The following is a 25,271-nucleotide window of genomic DNA, read 5'->3' as shown; positions in this document are numbered from 1 at the left end:
GAAGGAAATAACAAGGCCTAGTATGGATAAAAAAAGACAGTGACCAAAATTGCTTTTGAGAGTAGATAAAGGATATGCTCTAAATCTCCCACCTTTTTTTTGGCTCTACATAGATATTTTGCTAGAATTCTGTGAATTCCTTTTTAAGTCAAAGAAGTGCCATTCTAGGATAATGAAATAGTCTGAACAGTAAATTATTGATGATGTTTTAGAATCTGATGGTTGGTGAACACAATGTTACAAAATGTAGAAAATTGCTAAAACCAAGTGCCCAAAGTAAGTGGCCCATGGTCACATAAGAGTAGTTCAAAGCGTAGAATTCAGGGAATCTCTTACAGATGTGCTTAACCCTATTGATTTCACTGAGACTTTAGTTAAAAGACTACTTTTCTCAACTGTAAATTTTTTTTTAAACAGTATAAAAATGTTTTTTAACAGTATAAAAATGTTAATTTGACTTGCTTCCAAACTACACAAATTTTTCCAGACCTATCTATCCAGGACATCTTTTTTAAAGTAAAAGCCAAGGACCTGATGATGCTGTAAAAGATAGATTTGTGAAAAGTTAACATTTTTCATCTATTTTTTTTTTGTGGGACAAAGAAGTGGTTTAGCCAATCTGTGAACTGACTGAACTGAGCTGATTCTTACAATTACACTGTTTTTGTGCCATTTGAGGATAGCAATATCTTGGGAAAATTACTAGTTGGGGAAGGAAGTGTTTCTAATTAGATCTAGATGTTTCAGCTTGAGTTTTGAGGAGGTCACAGGATAATGGTTCCCCTTTGACGAGGAACCATGTGTATGCTTATATTTCCTTGGGAATGAATATTAGTTCTTAACATCAGCTCACTAAAATACTTCCCTGCAGGTAGAAAAGGTACCAAAGGTATGGTTATACTTTGTCAAAAAGGAAGATTTGTGTGAGAGGTGGTGTGAGCAGAAAAAAGACTGGGACTTTCTTCTTTTGCCAATCAGAAAAAGAAATGCTGCCTCAAAAGAATCATTCCAAGTGCATTTCGGAGCCATGAGATGTGTTCATACCTCAAGAAAGGAAAACAGAAAGAGAAGAAAAACCCTAGCACCCCCCTCACTTTTTTAAGGTGGATCATGAACAAATGTGCTGATGTTGAAAGCAGGGAGACAGTCATTTAAACTGAGGTGTCTCTCATTCACTGAAGGCTGGTGAAGTTCTCTACTTGCAGAATCAGCTGTATTGTCTCTTTATTAGAGGGGGACATATAGAATAGAGTCTCCTCTATGGACAAGAGTCAGAGGTTAGAGTCTCTGATTTGAGTTTGGAGGTCTTTTTAAAATTCTGTCCTGTTTCAGTCATGGTCTAAATATGGGAGCTGTAGCATGAGGTTTTTGAGCTTTTGTATGGACTATGATTGTCATTGTCCCCTATTGCCCTTAAATCTCTGAAACAAAAGCATACAATAAATCATGTTCAATTGAATATAGTGAATTTTGTGTCCTATTTTATTTAAAATGCTGTTGATGTGCCATTGTTGGGGGTTATGGTGACGTGGAAGCTGGAGAGGCATAGTTGAGTTCTACAAACAAAAGTGTTGGTTGTTTAAGTTAAAATATTCTATTATTTCATTCAAAGTTTGAGCAGTGGGAATAAAAGATCTCATGCATTACTGCAGAAAAATATTAATACATGCTTAGAGTATCATGATGGATGGTTTGTTAATGAAACTGGTGAGACTTTTGTGCTGTAATAAAAATGTCTAAATTCAATATATTCTTTTTAGAACTTTTGCCAAAATAATCTTCTCTTTTTCTGCTATCATAGTAAATTGCTTAAATAGAAGACACATGTATATCAGCATTCCAGCTTGAGCTAGGGGCTAACATTGTGGCAGTATTTTTGTGAAGATAAAGTAATCTTATTGAAATTTGCTGTACAAATATTCTTCATTGAAATCAAAAGCTCTAAGTTCTGATATCCTTAGCCAGGCTGACATCAGCAAAGAATTTGATTAATCTTTTTTCCTGTTTTGCTAGAATAACCCCTACACCCCTAGGAGAGGGGAAAAGCACAGTCACAGTTGGTCTCGTTCAGGCGCTTACTGCACACCTTAACATTAATTCCTTTGCTTGTCTGAGACAACCTTCTCAAGGACCTACTTTTGGAGTGAAAGGTACATAATATTTGCAGAATCTATGACCTCTTTCAAACTAAAAGGAAATACTGTTTTTTTGCCTTTTCTAATTTATTTATTCTTTTTTAATTTCTTAATTGCTTCACTCAGTGGATTGTCCCAGTAGTAGCATGTTTGATATTTTAATACATATGTAACTAAGAGATTAAGGCTTCTTGCACACAACTTCCTGTGCAAGGTTCATACCTATGTTCCTGCACTTAACATGTATTGATAATGTAGATAAAGCCTAAACATAATGAAAGGCAGAGGGATGTAATTAGCCATGAGGAATTTTGTGTGAGTACACACCCTTCCAGCCACCCCTCTTCTTGGAGACTCTTTAAATATGTTTCTAAATATTACTGTCTAATTTTTCCTTGGGAAAGGGCCCACGTTGGATATTTCCAAGCAATACAAGGAATTTAGCAGTTATGGTTCAGATGTGTCAGCAGCACACGTTTGGCTAGGTCTGAACCTCCTCTCTCTGTTCTCCTGAGCTGTTGCCTCTAATTGTGGGCTGCTGCCTTTTTGCCTAGAAACCCTATAAGAGCCTGAGGGCCAGGTAAGACCCAGACCAAGCCCATCTTCAATGCTGATAGGAAGTAATGCAATCTTTTTTTTACCATTTCTCAGCTGAAACTGTGCCTAACTGGGCAGGCACTCCCCATCCTCTCTGCTTTGCTTTGCTGAAGTTTAAGTTAACAAGTTTGGTTTCAGCTGGAAGGCTCCTGGTGCTTGGTGCTTCTCAGCTAAGACTGGTGCGTGTGAGTGCTTTAATCCCTCCACTCAGCTTGTGCATAGGCAACAGCAAATTTCTTTGCCTGTTCTGTGAGAGGTAGAGGGGAAGGAGTGCCCAGGCAAGGGTGTGAAGGTTTCATTTGGAAGCAGTGCTTGCTTGTGACTGCTTTGTCTTTCCACCCAGCAGCTGCATGTGCATGACTGTGTCCTAAATCTGGGCAGGAGCAGAGGGTAGCCCTTAGGTAGCCAGAGCCTGTACCACCCATCATGTGTAGGCTTTCATTTCATAGTAAGAATTCCCTTTTTACTACCTGCTGAAAAAAAAAAAATAAGCCAGCAAGATTAATGAAATCATGTTTATTTGGGTGCGTTGCTGATCTTCTAATAGACATCAAAAAGCCAAGAATGCATCATCATTGCTGTATGTTTCACTTTGTGTTTTTAAAGGTAGTTGTTTTTTTCCAAAACTGATGTGAGCATGTGCTTCCCTGTGCAGGTGGAGCAGCTGGAGGTGGATATGCTCAAGTGATCCCCATGGAGGAGGTGAGACAGCCTCAACTTGCAGTCTGTGATACAGCTTAATGGGCATGATGGTATTCAGTTGAAGATTTGACTTGATGATCTTGGAGGTTTTTTCCAACCTTAATGATTCTATGATATTCACAGTGCTTGTTTGGAAATCTGTGGCAGTTAGAGAGAGTCTAATTTAGACTTCAGCAAAATCTCTCCATGGCCAGAGTTGGTGAGGAACCACCTTGACCATGCACAGCTTGTCCAAGCAGGGTTCTAATGTCAGCCCTGAAGTGCCATTAAAACTGACCTTCCAACTCCTTCTGTCAGACACGTAAAAGATGCAGCACCTGTGTAACACAAGTCTTAATTCAAGATGCTCATTTAAGAGTTATCACAAAACTTTGTCAGACTTGGTATCAGCAAAGTTCATGTGAGGCTGTTCTCCTGCAGCTAACAGAAAGCTGGCATATGGCCCCAAAGCCAGGATGTATGCTGTGCTCTGGGGCAGATTCAGCAGTAGTCCACACCTCTGGTCCAGGTCAGTTAGTAGTTAGTAACACTAAACTGATTCAGTGTTAATGATGTAGAACTGTAACTCTTGGCTTCTTATTCTTGAATCATTTAGCAAAGAATGAAGGTGTTCTTGACTTTGTTTGGCTTCACTTAGAGTAGTTTACCATGTACTCAGATGAAAACAAGTCTTTCATATGGCCAAGTGTATTTCCACCTGGTAATCTTTAGCCTACCCTGACAGCTGACTAATCAAAGCTGCAATCTCAAGGAGATAGCAATGATTTGTGCTGCTAATTTGTCATAGTGAATTGAATTAAATATTTTCTTATAAAAAGATCTTGTTGTTTCCCCCTTCTAGTTCAATCTTCATTTAACTGGAGATATTCATGCTATAACTGCTGCAAATAATTTGCTGGCTGCTGCTATTGATGCTAGGATCTTGCATGAGAATACTCAATCTGATAAGGTGAGAGTTATTTTCTCCTATCCAGATGGTGTTTTTTATTTTCAGTTTTTCAATAAACTGCATTTCAGAGAAAAACATGTTGTTTATCATTTTATATTTTTACCATGTAAATAGTAACTTGCTGAAGCCATTTTATGTTCTGCTGGGAGATTTTCCATATACAATGTATTTTTCTAGCAAATAGCTATCAAAAGGTAGTCTTTAAGATAAGGATCTCATGCCCAGAACATTGACAAGTATTTCCTACTGTACTAAATAGTGTAACAAAGCATGTTTTCCCTACCCATAATCCTACTGTTTTCAGTAATTTGAAGACTCACTTTAAAGTTACAAATTGCATTTCAGATGTGTAGTTGGGTATGATATACCTTAAGAGGAAGGAATTATGGGGAAAATAAACTAGATCCTTGTCCCTCTGCTAAATATATTGTGACCTTAAACAAATCTTAACTTGGGGCTTTAAAGGAAAGGGAAAAGACCAAAGGAGCCTCTTCTTTCTGTCTGCAGTATTAACACTGAGCAGGGTTATCATATTCCCTTTGCTTGGTACACTTGTACACAATGTACAAGTGTGCATTTAGGCCAGTTTGGAAATTACAATTGTAGTTTAAATACTTTGGATCTTGGTTAAGGTTTTAAAAGGTTCCCAGTTTAAAAATTAATATATATTTTTTTGGTAAAACAGAGAAAACCAATAATTTCTGACAATTCAATTTTAGACTTTTAAATCATAGACATGGCTCAGAAGCCTGCCACCTTCTCAGAATTGTTTTTTAAGTCTCTAACCAGAAGTCCACAACCTATGTGGTTAGGAAATTTGTACTGAAATTAGGTGGAATAAATTAAAAAGACATTAGCTTTTTATAACTTTTTCTTTCAACTTCTTGTGTGTTTTTTCTAGTCTTTGTATAATAGGCTCGTTCCAGTAGTGAATGGCATGAGAGGATTTTCTGCTATTCAGCTTGCCCGTCTGAGAGTAAGTCATTAATTCTGTCTCTCCTCAATTATGGTGTCTCTTCATGAAATGTATTCTCTTACACAACTTGTTTGAAATTATTTGATGTATGGGACTGAGCTTATATAAACCCTCATGAATATATCAAGTCTAGGCTTTTTTCTGAAAGCATCATCCTTGGAGTAATAGGATCTGGGTCTGATATTATTATTATTATAACTAACATTTTTGCTATTCTTTTCTCCTGAAATAAACCAGTAATGTTTTTAAATGCTGTGTCTCTTCTGGTGAAATGTTAGAGTTTTTTAAATACTTTTCCAATTATGGTATAGTCACATTTGAAAGCTCACATTCTTTGGTTTTGCAATATTTTCTGATTTTGAAAGTTTAATATAGCATATATTTCTGGTGTTTTATTGATGTCAGTTTAATGGTGTTCTTCCTTCAAGGGGTACCTTTGTATGCTCAGTATATTTTTGCATCCCATCTTGCTCCCTGAATTCTTCCAGAAGAGCTTCCCGTGCAATTAATGTGTGAATAACATGTCTGGATTTGAGAGTGCCATTCTGATAAAAACCCAGAGAGGAGCACAGTCCACTAGTGTAGGAGAAAGAGAATATGAACCCCTCAAATATGACCCCTAAGGACAGCTCCAGCTCTTCTGTGGCCAGTTCTGTGTTTGCTGTTGGCCTGTGAGTCCTGGCTGATCATGTTTCAGTCATCGGATGGCAATGGACAGCTGCCAAGGGCACACTTGGAATTCGGGGGTGGAAAGAAGGATAGAGGTAGTGCCAGCTTCTGTTTTGGTGGGGGGAAAGGAGTTCTCATAACATTTTAAGCTTTTGTGCTGCTCAGTTGAATGTCAGTAAACTAAAATGAGGATGATGCCTGCTTGACTCTAAGGCAGAGTTAGGCTCAGAGATTGTTCCATCGGAATTTTGGGATATTTTCAGTTTACTCTTGTTTACACTGTTACAGATAACAGGTTAGAGAAAGAGGGGGATCGTTTGCTTTATTCATAGTATTCATATTCATTCATACCAAATGTCTCTATATTTGAATTGATTTTTCTCTCCACATGAGCTGCAACTGAGTAAATAAAAGTTTGGCTTTATAACTTTCAAATACATGAATCGTAATTTCCAATATAATTGAATTATTTTGCTGTGAATTATTCTCAGTGTAATGATTCCTTTTATCTAACAAGATGTCAACTGTAAGGAAATCACTATGGGATCAGGTTGCATTTTTCTTCAAACAGGATTACTAAGATTGAAACGCCTCACTTATATGTGTGGGGTTGATAAGCCAGAGCAGCTACACCATTTGAAACAAATAAGACATTTCATTGCACTTCTTGAACTTGTTTGTGTGTAGAGGCTGGGAATAAACAAGACTGATCCTGAGACTTTAACAGAAAAGGAAATCGGCAAGTTTGTGCGCCTTGACATTGACCCATCAACCATAACATGGCAAAGAGGTATGTAGTCAGAAAGTTTCACTTCATCTTGGATTTCATCACAATTTATCTCCTAATTTACTTAATTTTACCTGAATCAGAGCTGTTTCTGCTCTGACAGTAAGAATAACCAATTTGCAAGTGGGAAGTGTGGGTTCCTAACAAATACAGGTGCAGCATGTTGCTCTAAACTTGGTCAAGTATCTGCAATAGCTCAAGAGAGTTGGCTAAAATTCTGAAGGATAGGTCTCTTTGACTGTTTAAATACATCCCCAGTCGCTCTCACATTAGGTAATACCTCTCCAGCCATGTGAAAGTGTCTATTCTGTGCATTTTGCAAATCTTAGCCATTCTTTTCATAACTGTGTCTGTTATGGTTCTAGATTATTTGTATTTATTCTTTTTGATTTTGGTCCTCATCCTCCCAAGCTCAGCAGCCTGGGTAGCTCAAGAGACTTAATAGGCTTAAGGGATTATGTGTTTTTCTGATTTTTGAAGTCTCTTGAGTTGTTTGCTTCATTTGGAAAAAGAGATGAAAGATGTGGTACTGTTGCCAAGCAAACTGATATCCCCTCTGATGCCCTTAGACAACTCCCTTCTGTTTTTTCCAGCTCTAGTGCTGGGTCAAATTTCACTGTTTACCTCAATTTCTATACCTATCTTTTTCTTCTTTAGGGAAGTACACTCTGCATAAAGATTTGAGCTAAATACCACTGGATTTTATTTTCTTTCTTAGTTCTCAAACACTAAAGTTATCACTGTTAAATGGAATGTATTGTGATGCTTAGAAAAAAGGGTGAATCCATTGAGAAGGGAGGAGTCTTGGCCATGTTTATTGTGCCCTTTGTATGCATCTCAGACTTGGGATATTTTTCTCAAGATAATTCTGGGGATGTGGCATAAAATGTTTTTTATTAGTCACACAGTGTGTCTGGAAGAGACCTGTATTAGGATAAAGTAGTAATATAAATGTTTAGTGTAATATGACTCCTCTTTTTTATCAGCATGGGTTTGGGAGGAGGCAACATTGCTCAACAGCTGTTAACCTCAAGGGAGTTATTTAATTAATCTCAAACAATGTTAGTGAAATTTCTCTTCCACACAGCTCTATATGATGCACATACCTTAAACATTTTAGAAAAAAAACCCCTGGGTTTAGGAATGGTTTAGATAACTTGGAGGCTGTTTTATTTAGGACTGTTTCTGCAGTCCATATGTCTGTGAAGCTTGTTACATACCAGGGCATTTGTAGGGAAAAAGAGCTAAGCTATTGGATCTTCTGAAAATTAATTGTAGTCTGGACCTGTTTCCATAGAAGTATCACAAACTTTCAGTTCACTGTCAGCTTACACTAACTTGAAAATGTACAGTATACTGAAAAGTGGGAAAGCCTTTTTCTTTCCCTGATAGTCAGATTCTGTTTACATCTCTAGAGGATAAGGAAGTGGATACATTAAACCTAACACTTATTTGAACCTAAACCTTAGTGGAAGGTTTACTTTGGGTAAAGGAGGAGGGAAGATTTGGAGAAGGAAAAATTTATGGCAAAACCAGTTATTTCTTATTTTATTACTACTTAGTGCATCTATTGGAATCTTCTTGGACAGTGAGTGACCACAATGAGAAAGTAAGTATATGTCAGTAAGCAGGAGTTGCAGGAGCAGTTACAGTTTCATGGTGAGGGTGTTTAGGTTACATGATTTCACATGTCCAGATAAAAAAGCTGCTCACTGGCTGTCCAGGCTGGTGGGAAGGTAAGCTCCTGCCCTCAGGAGTGCCTGCACAGACAGGAGAGATTCAGCTCTGCTGAAGCTGTGTTGTGAGACTGAGCTTCCGAGGAAGAGAAGGGAGAAGTTTGTGCTGGAGAGATCAGCTTGCCATATGGCTTCATAGTGCCATGTGGCAGCACAGCTTGGTGCAAGACTACAGCTTCCATGTTCCAGGCTCTGCTCTGCAATTTCTGCCAATGGTGTAGTATTTTAGAGTATATATATAGAAACCAAAATGAGTTGGCCAAATCTGTGTTGCACCATCCCTTAAATGGAATTCCTGAAGAAATTAGGGGCCTAAAGACTGAGTAGAGGGAAGAAAGTATGTCTGGTATTTACAACAGCCCCAAGAGAAATGCCCAAGAGGGGGGAAGTGACTTAAATCTTGGTTTTCTCCCAGCTCACTCACAACCCTGAACTGGAGTTGTGGAACATGAGCATTCAGAGTCACTCTTGTTCTTGGGTAATTATGTCATCTTTTTCTGTACAGACAGAATTTTTTTTTAATCACCAAAAGCAGCAGGAAAAGTGGAAGGAGCTCACTTACCTTGAGTACTGACAGCTTCTCTGGAGGTTCCTGGACTCTCTGCTTATAAATGAACAAGACTCAAATCTACCAGAAGATTGAGTTCATTGCCAAGCTACAGGCTGAACTTATCAAGAGTCCTCTTGCACCCTTTATTTTAGGGTTGGTGCAAACTTGAGCATTTCTAGGACTACAGAGCCCGTAAGAAAAAGCGAGTCTATTTTTTCATTCTGTAGGAATTGACATGTCCCCTTCTCCTATCACTACACACTCCTGTAAAAAGTCTCTCTTTGGACCCTTTAGGTGCTGGAAGATGCTATAATGTCTCCCAAAAACCTTCTTTTCACTAGGCTGAACAGCTCCAGCTCTCTTAGCCTGTCTTCGTAACAGAGGTACTCCAGTCCCCTGATCATCCTCATGCTGTGCAGCTGAATGTGGTTAGTTAGTTTCTGTGACACATGTGAAAGATACTTGTCTGGAAAATCCAATCTGACATCATAATCATCCTTTAAAGAGGAACTGACCAAGTCCAACCAACATCATGCCATCTTAAAATCAATTCTTAACAAGTCAGTGATGAAACAGATGGTTTGAAGTAGACGTGGTACTTTGTGTCTACTAAGACTGATTTTTCTCATGTAGGTAAAATACTAAATTGTGTGTTAGAATACTAAGAATCTGTCAGCTTCGAATGCTGTTCAAATAAAGTGTATTTGATTTGTTTCAACCTGTCATCTAATGGTACCAACTGGAAGGGAGCAACCACGCCAGTGCCGGTGCTGAGATGCAGAAATGTGGCTGTCTGGTTACCCTGTTGGAGCAGTTGAATCTTATATATGTAACAACAGGTTTGTCTGGAAAAACCCATTTTCCAGAGTCCTTGTTAACATGTTTTGCTTTTGCTATTCCCTTATTTCAGTGGTGGATACAAATGACAGGTTCCTGCGCAAAATAACAGTTGGGCAGGCAAATACGGAGAAAGGATTTGTCCGTCAGGTATGTAAAAGCAGTTAATAAATCAAGTTCTGGACAGACTTTGCATTAGAGTCTGAGAGAGTTTTTTCAATTTGAATTGCCATATTGACGTCTGTTGCTGCTGTGTAGTGATCTTGCAGTGAAACTGATGGTGTTAATGAGTGACTGAATCTGAATTTCAGAAATAGAAACCAATGCATATTCTACAATGTGTTGAAAGCGCTTTAAAAAATTTCATGTGTCAGGGGTTTAACACTGTCCTGTGACAAGATGCCGTTATGCCCTCATAAAGTTAATTTGTATGACTTTTAATTTTTTTTAATCTCTGTAACAATTTATGTAGGATACATGTAATTCAAATTACATTTAAATTTAATTTCAAAAATTGTTTAAAAACAATCTTTGTATTCAGAGTTCTCATTTCCCTGTCATGCATGTCAACTTTGGAATCTGAACTGTAAGAACTTTGAGCATGTGCTTGCTTTTACTATGTGGGCTTGAAGGATAGTTCAGAAAATAAGTATATGTGTACTTTTCAGTGGTATGAAAAGCTAACCTGCATTACCATATGAGAGATTGTGGAAGTTTGTTAAGGAATTTACTGAAAAATTGAAAGCCAGACTTCCTCAACACCACCTGAACAAGTGTTCCTGGTGTAATGTAGATAAATTAATTTCTGAAACAACACAGCACGGAACAGCAGTGTCAGGAGGAGTAAATTTGTTTTGGTGATGTGGAGTTGCTCCTAATTTGGTGAAGATCTTGTAATCTAACATTCTGGATCATGAAATTCCTGAAGTTCTGACTATTTTGATGTGAACAGCTCTTGTAACAGAGATAAGGCTTTCACATTTTTGGAAATCCTAGCTGCAATTTTTCTTTATGATTTCTTTAACATTTTTAACATATGCCTAAATAAATAGACCTAAACATATTGCTGTATTTTTTGCAGCAGGTAAAGCAAAGTCAAAGAGAAATCATAAAATCCTAGAGCAGTTTGGGCTGGAAGGGATCTTAAAGATCATCTAGTTCCAACCCCTCTACCCTAAGCAGGGACTCCTTCCACTAGAAATGCTCACTTATTTTGGTTTTGAATGCACAAAATAGAAATTTGTGTCTGCAGCTCAAAGGAAATTCAATATTAGCTAATAGTCATTTCTGATAAAGGGCTGGGGCTACAAAAAATTATATTTGGTATGAGTTCCTTCAACACTTGAGACCTTTTCATGTGTTTAGATTTGTTCAGTGACTCAATATGATTATTCGTTTTAAGCTGGGTTCTGCCAGGCTTATTGTGTAGTGTTTTACCACTGTAATTGTACTGCTGAGTTAAATGTGGCTTATTTTATTATAGAGTAGTACTTGACAATATCACTGTCAAATGTTGCTTCTGTACGTTTTTGGGTAAAATTAATGTTTTCAGCATTGAGATGTTGGACTGATGCATATCCATTCACATTTTAATGTGGACTTAGTGACTCAAGAAATAGAGTTAGCAGTTAGGAAAACTCATTTCAGAGCCTAGCCAGAGATCCAGAGAAAACAGGACTTCATAGTTAACAGATGCATTTTATAAATATTTGGAGTGATGTTCTAGCACTCTTAAAATCAATGACACCTGTGTAAAACGGCAAAGCACAGCAGGCACAAAAGTCTGCATTTTAATGAACAGGGATGCTGTGGTTTCTGAAGAGTATTACATGACTGATGCCCTTGATCCTGCAATTGAATCCATGTGGGTGGATCCTTTCATCAATAGAAAACTGACTTTGCAGCTGAGACTTCTGTCAGCACTTCATAGGTGTATAAAGGTTATTAGAGTTAAAATAGCACCTGCTACTACAGTCTTTTGAGCCTGTTTCTTCAATTAAATTTTATGTCACTCTTTGAGCATCTACCTGGGACTGTTTTTCCCGTCCTTTTGGGTTTATATAGAAACAGTGATAAAAAGTTGGTTTTTTTCTGGTAAATTAGAAGTATTTTACATAAGGGTTGGACATAGATTTCTCAGGCTTATTTCTTGTCTTACATATGCTGCAATGACTTACTGAGGACATTCTCAAATTCATCTGCTTCCAAAGAGGACAGAAAATCTGTTTTGTAATTTCACCATTTCACTTGAATCTCTATGCTGAAAATCTCAGTTGCAGAATTATTTTTCTTTTCCTTGGTATGTAGGATTCTCTGCCTGTGTCCACAGCAGAAAAGTGCTCAGGTGTCTTCAGCAGTTTTGACTAAACAAGTGGGCACGTAGAGGTCAGCCTGAATAGGGCTGTAGCTGTCAAAAACTAAAAGCAGGAACATGGGTTAAAAAAGGGCAGAAGCTCTTAAAGTACCAGGCAAGTGCACAAGAGTAGTGGGGTGTATGTTTTCTGTAGATGTTTCTTAAAAACAGTCAAAGCTCTCAATATGAACAGATTCCTCGAGTATTAGTATGGGATACATCTGCCAGAGGTCTGAGAGAAGCAGCCCTGGGCTTTTTTTCTTACATAGATAGCAGTAGGATGTCAGTTACTAAACCTTATGTAGAATTTAATTGTTGGAGATAGAGAGATTACTAAAGAAATTGCGTTTCTTGATCACTGCCAACATTGCATTCTTATAACATAATACATTAGTGGCTTTTCTTTTCTTATCTGTTTATGTTCTGACAGCATGTGGCCCGAGCTTTACTAACAGTGAATTAGTACAAATGCTACTAATCCATGCTCTTAAAGAAAAGTAAAAACTATTGCTTACATTGTGCTGAAATGCTTCACAGTATGGATGTGTTTCTACAAGAGCAGTGGAACTGATGCCACATATAGTTCTTTGTGCTTTTTGACTTACATATTTGCTCTTTTAATTAAAAAAGAAAGAGGGGGGAAAAATATTTTTTACATTTTCATAGGTCAAGCACAAGACTTAACAGCATAGACACTAAATTTTGAGCTAAAGTAGAAAAAGAATGATCAAATGTAACAAGAATGATTTTGAAACCAGAATAAAAAGCTGTTGGAGGTCATTATAGAAAAAAAAAATTAAAAACCCTCCACAATGCAGTGTTCCTTTTCTCAGGCCAATAAAACTCAAAAGACATCTGGTGATTTTCAGTTTCTGCCACAGAAGAAAAAATCTTGATCCTTCAGGGAGCTTCTCTGAGGACAATGTGAGCCAAGGAACTAAGTCTGTAGCACTGGTCCTCAAATAAATGTAGTGTAATGGAGAATATTAATTGTTAAAGTCTGAGGCACAAAGTGTGCCCTTGTCTCTGATACCTAGCTCTGACATCCAAAAAAACCATTGAATTTCATATAACATCATAAAAACAATTATTAAAGTTAAATGAAAAAAACTAAAAGTGTGTAGATTAGAGAGTTTTCTTAAGTCACTAGGTGAAAAAGTTAAGAATGTAGAGTTTTTTTTAGTTTAGAAAACAAAAGACAAGATGGAAAATTTGGGGTGTTGTCTCTTACTTCTTTCTTCTTAATTTTCTTCTTTTAGAGATTTTTCAGTAGTAATAAGTGATTAAATAGAAAAATGCCACAGTGCAGCACACAGGTGTTGGGTCATTAGGTCACTAAAAAAAATGTTAATTGACTAAAAATAAATATAAAGATAAAAGAACTGTGTATTTCACGGCCATTTTGTGCTATTAAAGCCAACTTGAACCAAAGATGTGGTAGATTGAACTTGTGCAGAAAGTCTGGAAAAGACCTGCCAAGTCTTTTGATAATATATATTAATAAACATGAGAAACAAGAAACAAATGAACCTTTAGAGAATCTTTCCTGAAACAGAACTGAAATAAAAGAGACTCCCCGTGAGGGACTATCCCAGAGAAAACACAGCCCTGAGAAGAAACCGAAATGCCACAACAACAAGTAGTAGTAGTAGTAGTAATGCAACATTAATGAGGGATTATAAGGTGTTTGAAGTTCACAGAATCATACAATATCATGAGGTTAAAGGGATGCATCAAAGTCTGACTCTTGGCCCTGTGGAGGACCATCCCCAAGAGTCACACCCTATGCCTGAGAGCATTGTCTGAATGCTTCTTGAACTCTCTCAACCTTGATTCTGTGATCACTTCCCTGGAACTCTGTGCCCAGCCTTCCACCTCTGAGTGAAGAACCTTTTCCTAATATCCAATCTAAATCTCCCCTGACACAACCTCAAGCTATTTTCTTGGGTTCTGTCACGAGAGAATAGATCAGCGCCTGCCCCTCCTCTTTCCCTCATGAAGAAAGTGTAGACTACACTGAGGTCTCCTCCAGGCTGAACAGACCAGGTGACCTTAAGCTGCTTCTCATACAACTTCCCCTCAAGGTTGTCACCATTTTTGTAACCCTTCTTTGGATGCTTTCCAATATTTTTATGTTTTTCTTGTATCATGGCACCAAAACTGCCCCCAGCACTGAGGTGAGGCTGTCCCAGCTCAGAGCAGAGCGGGACACTCCCCTCCCTTGCCCAGCTGGCCATGCTGTGCCTGATGCCCCCCAGGACAGGGTTGGCCCTCCTGGCTGCCAGGGCACTGCTGGCTCGTGTTCAAGCCATGGACCAGGATCCCCAGGTTCCTTTTTGCAGCTCTGCTTTCCCACAGTTCATTGTCCAGTCTGTACATACAAGTTACTCTAGTCTTGAGTAATCTCAAAAGCTTTAAGTTACCATTTAGAAGTTGTTTGAATTCCAGTGTGAAATTTATCTTTCCTGAGTTTATTCCTAATGATCCCCTGTGAGTATTTCAGCTGACTTTGATTTGGTTCATGATTCTCATTTCTACTTTACAGGCTCAGTTTGATATTGCTGTTGCAAGTGAGATTATGGCCATCCTGGCACTTACCACCAGCCTTCAAGACATGAAAGAAAGACTGGGGAAAATGGTGGTGGCTAATGACCATAAAGGAGAACCAGTAACAGCAGAGGATTTGGTATGTTCAGTGCTGTAGAGACCTGTGAATAACCTCAGACATGTTTGTTTTGCCTTTCAAAGCATTAAAAAGGCAGGTGCATGCCAAGGATTTTGCTTTGAACAGCACAGTCAGATATCAAAGGAAGATCATCTTCTGGGCCAAAACCTGCTTGAGAATGAGAACAAGATGTAGAATTCATTTCCTCAACTCTGGTAACATCTGGTGGAGGAAACCTCTGGTCTCCATAACCTACTTGGATCATTTTCTGCAATTCTTAAGGCAAACAAATTCGGTGCTGGAGGGAGTCAAAGTGCGGGCCCTTATTTGAGAAAGCTGGTAATGTTTGCTACTGTGCTTTTAGAGTCTGCTCAGATCTTACAATGATAGTTACCACATGAATGCCTGTACCACTGAATCAGAATGGAAACAAGCTGTTCTTAATTCAAAGGTTGCTGATAGTGCTTGGGACAGGTTTATTTGTCATTAGATTTTTATGGGTTTTTTCCTCTTTACCTTCATTAGCTGCCGTTTCCTCATTCTCTACTTCAGCTTCTGAAAAAAGTCAGTATGTTTTTTCTTTAAATCACATTCTATCCCATGTATCCGGGCCGTGAGTCATTGAACAGTGGTTGGAAGCTCACACATGGCTGTGTATGGCAGGTTTTGGTGCAGCCAGAGGCTACCAGTTGATGCTGTATGCCAGGAGCAGTCTAATGCCAGCCCACTGGTGATGGCTGCCTGCGTCACACAGGCTCTGGATGTTTTCTCCTGTTTCTCCCTGTTTTGTGAACATCTGCTCAAACTACCTGAGTAATGAATGAGTAAAGCAATATCAAGGCAGTATCCTGCCTTGTCAGCAAAGATAGCAAATCCGCAAGTCAGGAACACCTTCACGGTCTTAGTGGATTTCTGTTTACTAAAGAAATGAAAACATGATATCTAGAATGCCTGGATTTAAGAATGAAATTAAGATAAGGTTGAAAATTTCTAAGTACAGTCATTAAAAATCAAAGTAAATCATCTACTCCCAATTATGCAGGAGACATGAAGTACTGCATTTAATATTCCAGCTACTGAAGTTTTGCTTTTGCTTTTCAATTGTATAACTTTGTCTTGGCCAAATGGAGGGGACTGGGAAATAAGTTACATTATAAGGCATATGCAAAAACTTTAAAATTATTTAGTGTTAGAATTAAAACTGCATTTGAAATACACAATTTTAATTTTGACACTACTTTTCTATGAAGGTACTTTTATTTATTAACACCATAAAATATTTGACCTGCTAACCACTTAATGCTAATTAGCTTGATGAACGAACGAAATGGCTTTTCCATAGGGGCAAAAGAATTTTAGGATTTTTCCACCATGTCCCTAAAATTAAAGTAGTGCTCAGCAAAATGTCTGTTACTAATACAGTTTTCTTTGGCCTTTTTTAAAACAAACTTCCTATGCTTAGTGTCTCAATCATTTGATAGTGTTGCTTGTACTGAACATGTGTTTCTAGTTGTTCTTTAAAGCAGTGTTTTGTATTATAGAAAAGAAAAACTGTCCAGAAAGGAAAAATCATCACAGCCTGAAGGACATGTGTTATGAGCATCTGCAGCTATGCTGCTGCATTGTTTTTCTTCTGGAGGTTCTCCATACCATGCACAGGAAAGACTTGGGTGCATGTCATGACTGGGAAGTGCAGAAACTTCTACCTCTTTTGTTGTGCAGTGTGTTAAAAATGTGTATGAGAACCATGGGAAAAAAGGGAATATGATTTCATGGTTAGGGATGTAAATCATCTCTTTGGAGAGTTCTATTCCTGTGTTTTTTGCAAAATTTTCATGTGGTGTTCTGTCCACACAAACTGATTCTTACTGTACATAAGGAGTTACACATTCCTCAGACTGGTTTAATGCTAGGGAGCTAAATAACAGAAATTTATGGAAAGTGTGAAACTCCATCAAAAACTTTGAACTAGGAGAAATTATTTTCTGTTGTCCCAGGCTGAGCATCCAAAATTGGTGAATATTTTTGTGCTTGATTCTTGTTTGTGCAGGTTTCTCTCTTGAAAAACAGGAACAATTTTTCCTCTCTGAAGACTTACTAATATTGAAGAAGAAGTCAGATGCTGTGGTGTGGGATTTTAAAAATGCCAAAAGAAATTCGCAGTGGGGTTTCTACAATTTCTGTATCAAATTAAATAATGCTTACTTTGTACGAGGGGAAGAGAATAATTATGAATAACCATACTGCACTGGTAAAAGTCTACTGTATAAAGTTGAATCCTGTGGAAACAACAGGAGAAGTATAATCAAAGACCATAACAAGTCATAATTTATATGTACAAAGAAGATAAATTTGTGTTCTATCACGTAGCATTTTATCTCTGTAGCTGGTTTCTTCCCACATGTCTGAGCTGCTTGCAACTAAACCTACCATTTCTAGATTTTAAATGCAGTCTCTACTCTTCCCTTCTTCCCCTGAAGCTTGTGGTGCCTCTGTTGATATAATCCAAGGATTATTTATTGTGAAAATTTTCGCACACATCAAGGAGTTTGATGTGAAGCCATTCTGCTCCTGAATTTCCATCCTCTTTTCAAGTCAGTCAGTGAAGAGGTAAAGCTTTGTAGTTCAGTAAGGAAAGATCTCAAGACAGCTGAACAAACCAAGAACACTGCAAGATTTTAGAACGCTCTCAATGCAGGTTCAATAATTTTGACTTCTATTTTTGTAAAACAAAATCAAGTTTGAAAGCTTGAATCTATCGTAGTCTGTTGACATGGAACGTTTTAGCCCAAAGAACTGCAATTGCATATAGTTCTAAAAAACTTTAAAGGCAACTTTATCATGAGAAATACCACACAATCTGAATAATGGGCCAGTTCTACCTATCACTGAAAAAAAATTCTTGGGTTCATGTTTATATGCTACACAGATTGAATTTATGCAAGTTTAAATATTTCACAGTAGTCTTTAGTTCTTTGAAATCTATGTGAGCCAAAACCACTAAACCTTTCTCTGTGATTTGTTTCCAGATGTACACACAAAATACTTCACAAAAATACAATTGCTCTTAATTTTGACTTTATATGCAATATATTTATCATAATACAATAGTAAAACCTAAAATACACATTGGCAGATATAAACCATATGCAGAGACAGGCTAGGAATAATAGAAAAAAGATAAATTGAATATTTCGTGAATTGAGAAGACTCTTTCCACAAGAGTAATGGATTAAATGTCTATCCTCTGTAATGGAATATGTTGAACTCTTTGCCAAAATGTGGTGCTCATTGTACAGTATTTTGAAGACTTAATTGCTTTTTGGCTTTTACAGTGAAGTAGAATTCTGATGGACACATACCATATTTTTATGTGAAGCTAAATCGGTATATGTGCCCTAGATCAGTATTTCAGCAGATATGAAAAATATTAAATAAATATGTCACTGTTTTTTTAAAATACAACTTCTTCTCAGCTTACTTGCTGTGCCATACCGTTAGCTTTCAGTAATTCCAGGACAAAAAAAAAAAAAAAAAAGAAATAGCTTCATATTTACTTATGTAAATGATCTGTCAGCTAGTGAGATTTTATTCTCTGGTTCATCAGAAACATTGTGAACAGTGTTCACTTCAAACGAAAGGAGTAGCAGTTCTTCTCAGATTATGATTTAAGGTTTTGTTTTTTTTACAGGACTGAAATTGCAGAAAGTATTATTATTTTGTTAGAGACTATAGTTTCAATTGAAGGGAAGTTACAAGTACTTTATTATTTTTCTTATAAAGTAAAGAGTTTTTCTCTGCCTTTCAGTCTGTGTAGCCTTTATTCATTTCACAGTAGTTACTTTCAATCACCTTCCTTGTCATCTGGTGCTGGCTTTCATTTCCAGTCTTGATAGACTTCAGAGACTGCTCCACTGGAATTTGCTTTGAAAGTATTTTGTATTTTCATCTAAGTTTGCCTTTCCTGTGTCACGTGTATAATTTATTTTATGCTCTGTGATCTGTGCTGTCCTGGGGAGCATATCTGCCCTGATGGCTGGTGGATAGATGGAAGGAGCATTATTTTCAGGAATACCTGTGATCAGTTCCAGGAAGGAACCCAGAAAAGTTGAACATATGTATACAATTGATTCAGAGCCCTGCTTCTTTCCTCTGACAGTGATCTAGTGGAAAGCCAATGATCTTTGGGCTCTCACAAGCTTAATTGGTGTCTAAGTGTCAAAGCCCCTAATTCTTTTATAAGAAGTTTATCTACCTCTTCTGAATTGGAAATAGGAACCTGATTCCTTAAATAGCTTTGTGAATCAGATCCAGGACTTGGAGTGAGCTGTAGGAATTGTGTATGAAATACATGGAGGATTGAGGATACAAAGAAATGAAAACTTCATTCTCACAGTCATGTCAGATAGGTATGAGAACCTTATTGTTTGTTTAGCTTCTAAGGGCTGCTCTTGACACCAAACCCGGTTAAGAGCCATGGGAGGCAGATAGACACAAGATATGCCTATTGGAGTATTTGGGTCTTTTTTTCTTTGCTTTCAGCTTCAGATAAAATGAGTTGTGTCCAGGAGGCATGTCTAATATTTCCCAAATAATGCATAAGTAATATCTCCCAAAAAGATAAAATGCAGAGGAAGTATTTTTTTTTACTTCACCATTTCTATCAGATTGGTGAAGACACCAGAAAACAAAGGAGATGGGATTTGAGCTATTATTATCTAGAAGAAGCAGGGGAAGAGGCTGGGGGAGAAGTGTCCTGCTTTTATTTTTCACTTCTTCCCCCAAGTCTTCTTTCCAGTAGGGCTGATCCGTGGCTGCTCAGGTAGTTATTCTTGCTGTTGAACACTTGAAAGACGGGATGTAAAGTTTTGCATTTGGCTGCTTTTTTTTTTTTCCCCTCTAGAAATGAGAATATTTGGCAATATAAGAACCAGGCTGTCTCTATGGAGGTTGTGGAGCCTCACCCATTTTTAAAAAGTTGGAGTGCTTATGTTTCCTTGCTTTTTAATCCTAGCTTCTAAAATGAACATCTTAAGAAACAGCAGTCTAATTCAGAAGATGAAAAACTGTGTTGTTTTGCTATCAGTTTCTCATATTATATCTTTGTGGATCCATTGGGTTTTGTAAATAGTGGGAAATGCAGAGTGCAAAGGAAAATATTTTCCTTCTCTCTCTCTCCCTCACAGTCCTCCAAGGAAACACTTGCTATGCATCAGTAGAAGCCAGTTTTACTATTTTGGTTTCAATTTGGTTTTATCTAAGGCCAAATATTTTGCGTCATTTTCCTCTGAAGTCTATGCTCAGATGTGATGCTCAGAAAGGGGAAAATTTAATTTTATAAAATACTGCACTTAATCACCACATACTTTTATGTCCCTTATCTGTTGCCGTCAAAATTTTCATGCAGACTTTGATTGCTCAAATTTGGATTAGTTGACAAAAGCTGTGTTGGGAATTATAAAGGCACTATTTTTATTGCCTTCCTTTATTTGAATATTACTGTTTGTCTCTTTATAGGCAACTTGGACATTGTACCCACATTTTTCAATCTTCATTTTAAACAATTCTCAGCAGCTAGGGTTTTTGTTTGGTTTTCATGTTTCTTTTCAATACAAAAAATATATTAAATTCTTTTTTTTTTGTGTTCTCTGGCAAGTCTATGAACCACTCTTTATAACACTACTGTGGTTTTTATGAACCATTATCTAGTTCTTTCAAAACACCATCTCAAAATTAAAGTAATTCAAGAATAAATTTGAACATATGCTGGTGGTTTCTAGATAGCACTCTTCATGTAGTCTGATAGTGTGATAGTGATGTGCACACTGTAGCCTTTTTTTTTCTAGAAAGAGCATTGAAATTTGGTGTAGAGGGCTGTCAAAACTTTTATTTATTTTAAGGTCAGTCAGTGTGAAATTTATGCTTCAGCAAAATTTTTAGGGAGGAGTAAGATTTTTTTACGACCAAAATGCAGCTATTTGCTTAGCTCTTTTTGTGCTCTCATCATCACAGTAAGGCACCTCTAACTTATGATGTATTCTTTACCTGCCCCTAATAAACTCTGTAGCTGCTTTCAGCCTGTATCTGTTATGTATATATTTGTACAAGTCTTGAAAAATACCCTTTCTGGTTGTTGCTAGCTATTGATTTATGCTGTTGATTCTGTAATAAAAGAAATACATCTGTCATTTCTTCGAGCAGTTTTAGCAAGCTATCACCTTCTTGATTTCTCAGGTCTCAGTGGCCTTTGGCACTTCATCTTTTGTTACCTTGAACATCCTCATGCTGATCACTTAATTCTGTTTCTGATCTCTCCATGAAATAGGACAAAGGAGTTACCTGTTGCCTTTTAAGGGTATTTGGAATAGAATCATTTTTGGTTTTGACACACTGTAAATACAGGATTTTAGAAGTCTTGAGGTAATATCTAAATCAATTCTTTATGCATCAGTGTAACACTTTGAACTGTAAGGGTTTTTTAACTATAAGTGTAACTTGGAAATGTTGCACCTTAGAACTGACTTCCTTAAAATGTCTCTTGTCTTAAAATGACCCTTGTCTTTTAGGGAGTAACTGGTGCTTTGGCAGTTTTGATGAAAGATGCAATTAAGCCCACACTAATGCAGACATTAGAGGTAAGTATGGCTTATGATGCCTGCCCTTCTCCAACTTTCAAATTCCATATTGTGCTGATCATGCTTCTCTTCAGCAACTGTGCTTGACTTTCAAAGTTCAAGTCAGGGTCCAATCCATAAAAGCATCCTAGCAAATGTTAATTTGTTTGTACTAACTATTCAACCCTATCTGCATTTATCTCTTTCTGGTGGTTTTCTTCCTTTTTGAGATCTGTCTATAGTCATAATTTTACCTAGTGTTGCAAACAAGCTGCAGTGCATTGTTGAGCTGCTTCTGAGCACAATGGAAGGCAGGTTTGTCTTCTAAGTCACAGATTTACTACTATTTCCCATGTTGCTCTTATAGGGAAATGTCCTTTTTGTGTGTTTCTTTTATATGGATGTTCTCATGATGATTCCCACAGCCCAGCGTTTTGTGTGAAAAAAAGGTGCTTTGCTGTGGCCATTCTAATCTGTTCTACTGTTTGTGCCATTCATAATCGCAGGAGGGTCCTTTCAGCTGTTTATACACTTTCAAAAGATGGCTCCCAGCCACCCTATCTTGCCACAGTGCCTTCGTGGACTAAATGAAGCTTTGAGAGGAATGTTTTACACCTTCCCGAAAGTGCTTTCTTCCAAAAGCTTAAAGAATGTAGAATTACTGCAAGCTAACTTTGTGCCTGGGCAGTCTGGTATTGATGTTTTGATGGGAAACTGATGAGCAACATTCAAGGGGAGGAGGAGAAAGAAAAATGAGGAAATAATGAAGCAGCTTTGAAAACAAATGCACTTGGAGAAAAAACAGTGTATTTTTTTTTTTTTTCATTTGACCATCAAAATTACATAGCTGGAATCTTTCACAATGATTCTTGATATGGTGAAAAGTTGAAGAATGCAGAAAGATACCAGTGCAATCACCAGTTGATAAAAATGTCTCATTTTCTACAACATGTTGAAGTGATAACTACCTTTTTGCTTTTGTGTTTAGATGGAGACAGCGTCCTAGTTTCTGAGAATATTAGAAAAACAGAATTGAAGTCTATGTTACTTTATTATAACCATCTTAATTATTTTCCCCTGCAAAGAAAACCTGTTCTTTCATGTGGCTGTGTGAAGAATGTATGTCTGTGTGTGATAATTTTAATATAACATCCAATAGCAGAAACTGGAGGTCACATAGGATCAAGAATGTCACGGTCAGAACTCAGTATTATAATCACCACTTAGATAACATTGTATGTGCTAGGCACCAGTGACAAGGTAGCTTTGATTCTGACTGTTTAGTCCCTCTATTGCACTTTGCATATCTGTTGGAAAAATGCTGTGGTTTTGTTGCAGTGTTGTGAAAGAAAATTATAAGTGTCAGAAGAGATACTTTTGATCGATAGGCATTTGGTTCTGGGACTTGCATGCATTTATTTTTTCCCTGCATTTCTTTATATTCACATTTCTATGCACAAAAATTCCTGCCTTTTATGTGGTAATCTTTTCTAGTCTAATCTCTGCTATGGCTGAAGCATCTGCCAACTTTCATCAAACACTATTGCTTGTTAGCAGGACCCTGACCACATTACCCAAAGATATATTTTTCCCCTAAATTCTTCTCACACAGTTATTTTTAAAACAGCAAACTAAAACAGAAGACTCTTTCATGCTCCACTCCTCCATTTTGAGTCTTAAAGATGAATTTTTGTCACCCTTCAGATACTTGCTGTCTTGCAGACTAATATGAGTCACCTATCCAGGAATGGAGACCCCCAGTTTATCTAAATATTTTCCAAGATAGTGCTGTGCTTTGGCTGATGTCCTTTTGGGCTGTGTCATGGCTCTCATGTAGAATCACAGACCTGCTGAGTTGGAAGTGACCCCCAAGGAACACCAAGTCCAGCTCCTGGCCCTGCACAGCTCCATCCCTGAGAGCATTGTCCAAACACTATTTGAACTCTTGGTTCAGGCTGGTGCTGAAACCTCTGCCCTGGGGAGCCTGTTCCAGTGCCCACCCTCTGTGTGAAAAAACTTTTCCTAGTATTCAACATAAGCCTCCCCTGGCTCAGCTTCAGGGCATTCCCTTGGGTCCTGTCACTGGTCACCCCAGAGAAGAGATCAGTGCCTGCCCCGTCTCTTACCCTCATGAGGAATTTGTAACTGCAGTGAGGTCTCCCCTCAGTCTCCTCCAGGCTGAACGGACCAAGTGACCTCACCACTCCTCCTGCAGCTTCCCCTCCAGGCTGTTCACCATCCTTATGACATTCCTTTGGACACTCTCTAACTTCTTTCTGACATTGTGGCACCCAGAGCTGCCCCCAGCACTGGAGGTGAGGCTGCCCCAGCTCAGAGCAGAGCAGGACAATCCCTGCCTTTGCCCGGCTGTGATGCTGTGCCTGATGCCCCCAGGACAGGGTTGGCCCTCCTGAGGATGTAGTGGCCTGCTCTATCATTGCCTGTGCTGTTGCTGCTCTTGAACTCTCTTCGTTATTTTTAATTCTTCATCTGAATGACTGTAAGAGGTGCTATTTTTAACAGCTTCAGTTTAAAAAAGAAAAAGGCAGGGAACAAGAGGATGTTGTGCCCTGCACACTTGAATAAGCTCTAGAGATCCACTTGTGAGTTTAGAGCCCTCTAGCATGATAGAGTGTAAGCCAAACTAATCCTAGTATACCCTGGGGTGATAGATGTAATAATAATATTTCTTCTGCTATAGTCATCTTTCTGATGAATGTGTGAATTTCAAATCAGAAATGAGGACAGCTGAAGCCTACATTACACTTGAAATAAACCTAATAAGTAGCACCTGAAAGTTAGCATCTTAAGTTTCCAAAGAAGTTACCAGTAATAAGTGGGCAACATAATCCTAATCCCTTCGGGGAGAATGAGTTCTTCATAAAAGTGTAAGGATTTTTAGCAACAGCACCACAATTTGACAACAGTAAAACTAGAAAAAAAATCCTGCAGCACATAGGTGGTGAAAAAACAGAATAGTAAGATTACAGAGAACACAAATATAGCTCAGAATGCACCGTGGACCTGTCTGGCAATTAGGGATACAACTATTCACTAAAGCAGGTCTTCCAGATGACTTTGGGGAGTGGCAAAAAGATTTTTGGGTGAGGGAGAGCAGGAGATCTGGATGGCTGACAGTTGATTTGGCATAATTTGTAAATCATAGTGTCTGTGGGTAGCAGTGACTGGAAGGAGGCATTGCAGAGATGGTAGCCAGTGCAGCTGCACTCCTCTGTGATCTGCCCATGAGCCAGGGGATGGGATGGGAATTTTGTTAAGCCATGGAAATCTGAGGAGTTGCTTCTAAGGGTCTGTGAAAAGGGACACTAACAACCAACTTTGTATGGATGTCTGCATGCACTGGAGAAGAGGCTTAGAAGGTCATAAATCAAAAATGACCAGATGTCAGTCCTGCATGGAACTGAACTGGCAACTTATGTCAGTCCTTTTTTTCATATGTGAATTGATGTGTGTTTTAATTTGCTGATTTTTAAAGAGGTTTCTTGGTGGGTTGCCTTCCGTCACAGTCCTGCTACTCTGACACCAGAAATTCTGCCTGAAAGTGTCAGTGATTGACAGTGTTTTATATGCAGGAATGACAGTAAAAATCTGAAAATGGGAGACACAGGGCACTCCATCTACAATATCTGCAGACTTCAGTGGAGCTTACTTATATCCAGTGCTGTAGAATTGAGATTACT

At 38.0% G+C, this 25,271-nt stretch overlaps 1 protein-coding gene across 2 annotated transcripts in view; it reads left to right on the top strand.

The window, feature by feature from the left end:
• Positions 1-25,271, top strand: part of MTHFD1L (methylenetetrahydrofolate dehydrogenase (NADP+ dependent) 1 like) — a 143,936-nt gene that overhangs the window by 30,895 nt on the left and 87,770 nt on the right. For both annotated transcript variants that reach the window (XM_005518641.3, XM_088053208.1), the window contains 8 exons: positions 2,014-2,150; positions 3,388-3,434; positions 4,276-4,383; positions 5,285-5,359; positions 6,716-6,818; positions 10,012-10,088; positions 14,837-14,977; positions 21,523-21,591. In XM_005518641.3, coding sequence (XP_005518698.3) covers positions 2,014-2,150; positions 3,388-3,434; positions 4,276-4,383; positions 5,285-5,359; positions 6,716-6,818; positions 10,012-10,088; positions 14,837-14,977; positions 21,523-21,591 — 757 coding nt within the window. The remainder of the gene's footprint in view (positions 1-2,013; positions 2,151-3,387; positions 3,435-4,275; positions 4,384-5,284; positions 5,360-6,715; positions 6,819-10,011; positions 10,089-14,836; positions 14,978-21,522; positions 21,592-25,271) is intronic.

Source organism: Pseudopodoces humilis, chromosome 3, assembly GCF_049639895.1.
Source record: "Pseudopodoces humilis isolate 2021_Gansu_Grassland_sample_001 chromosome 3, ASM4963989v1, whole genome shotgun sequence".
NCBI classification, from domain to species: domain Eukaryota; kingdom Metazoa; phylum Chordata; class Aves; order Passeriformes; family Paridae; genus Pseudopodoces; species Pseudopodoces humilis.
Note: the sequence above shows the minus strand (reverse complement) of the source record. Positions and strands in the feature narration are given on the sequence as shown.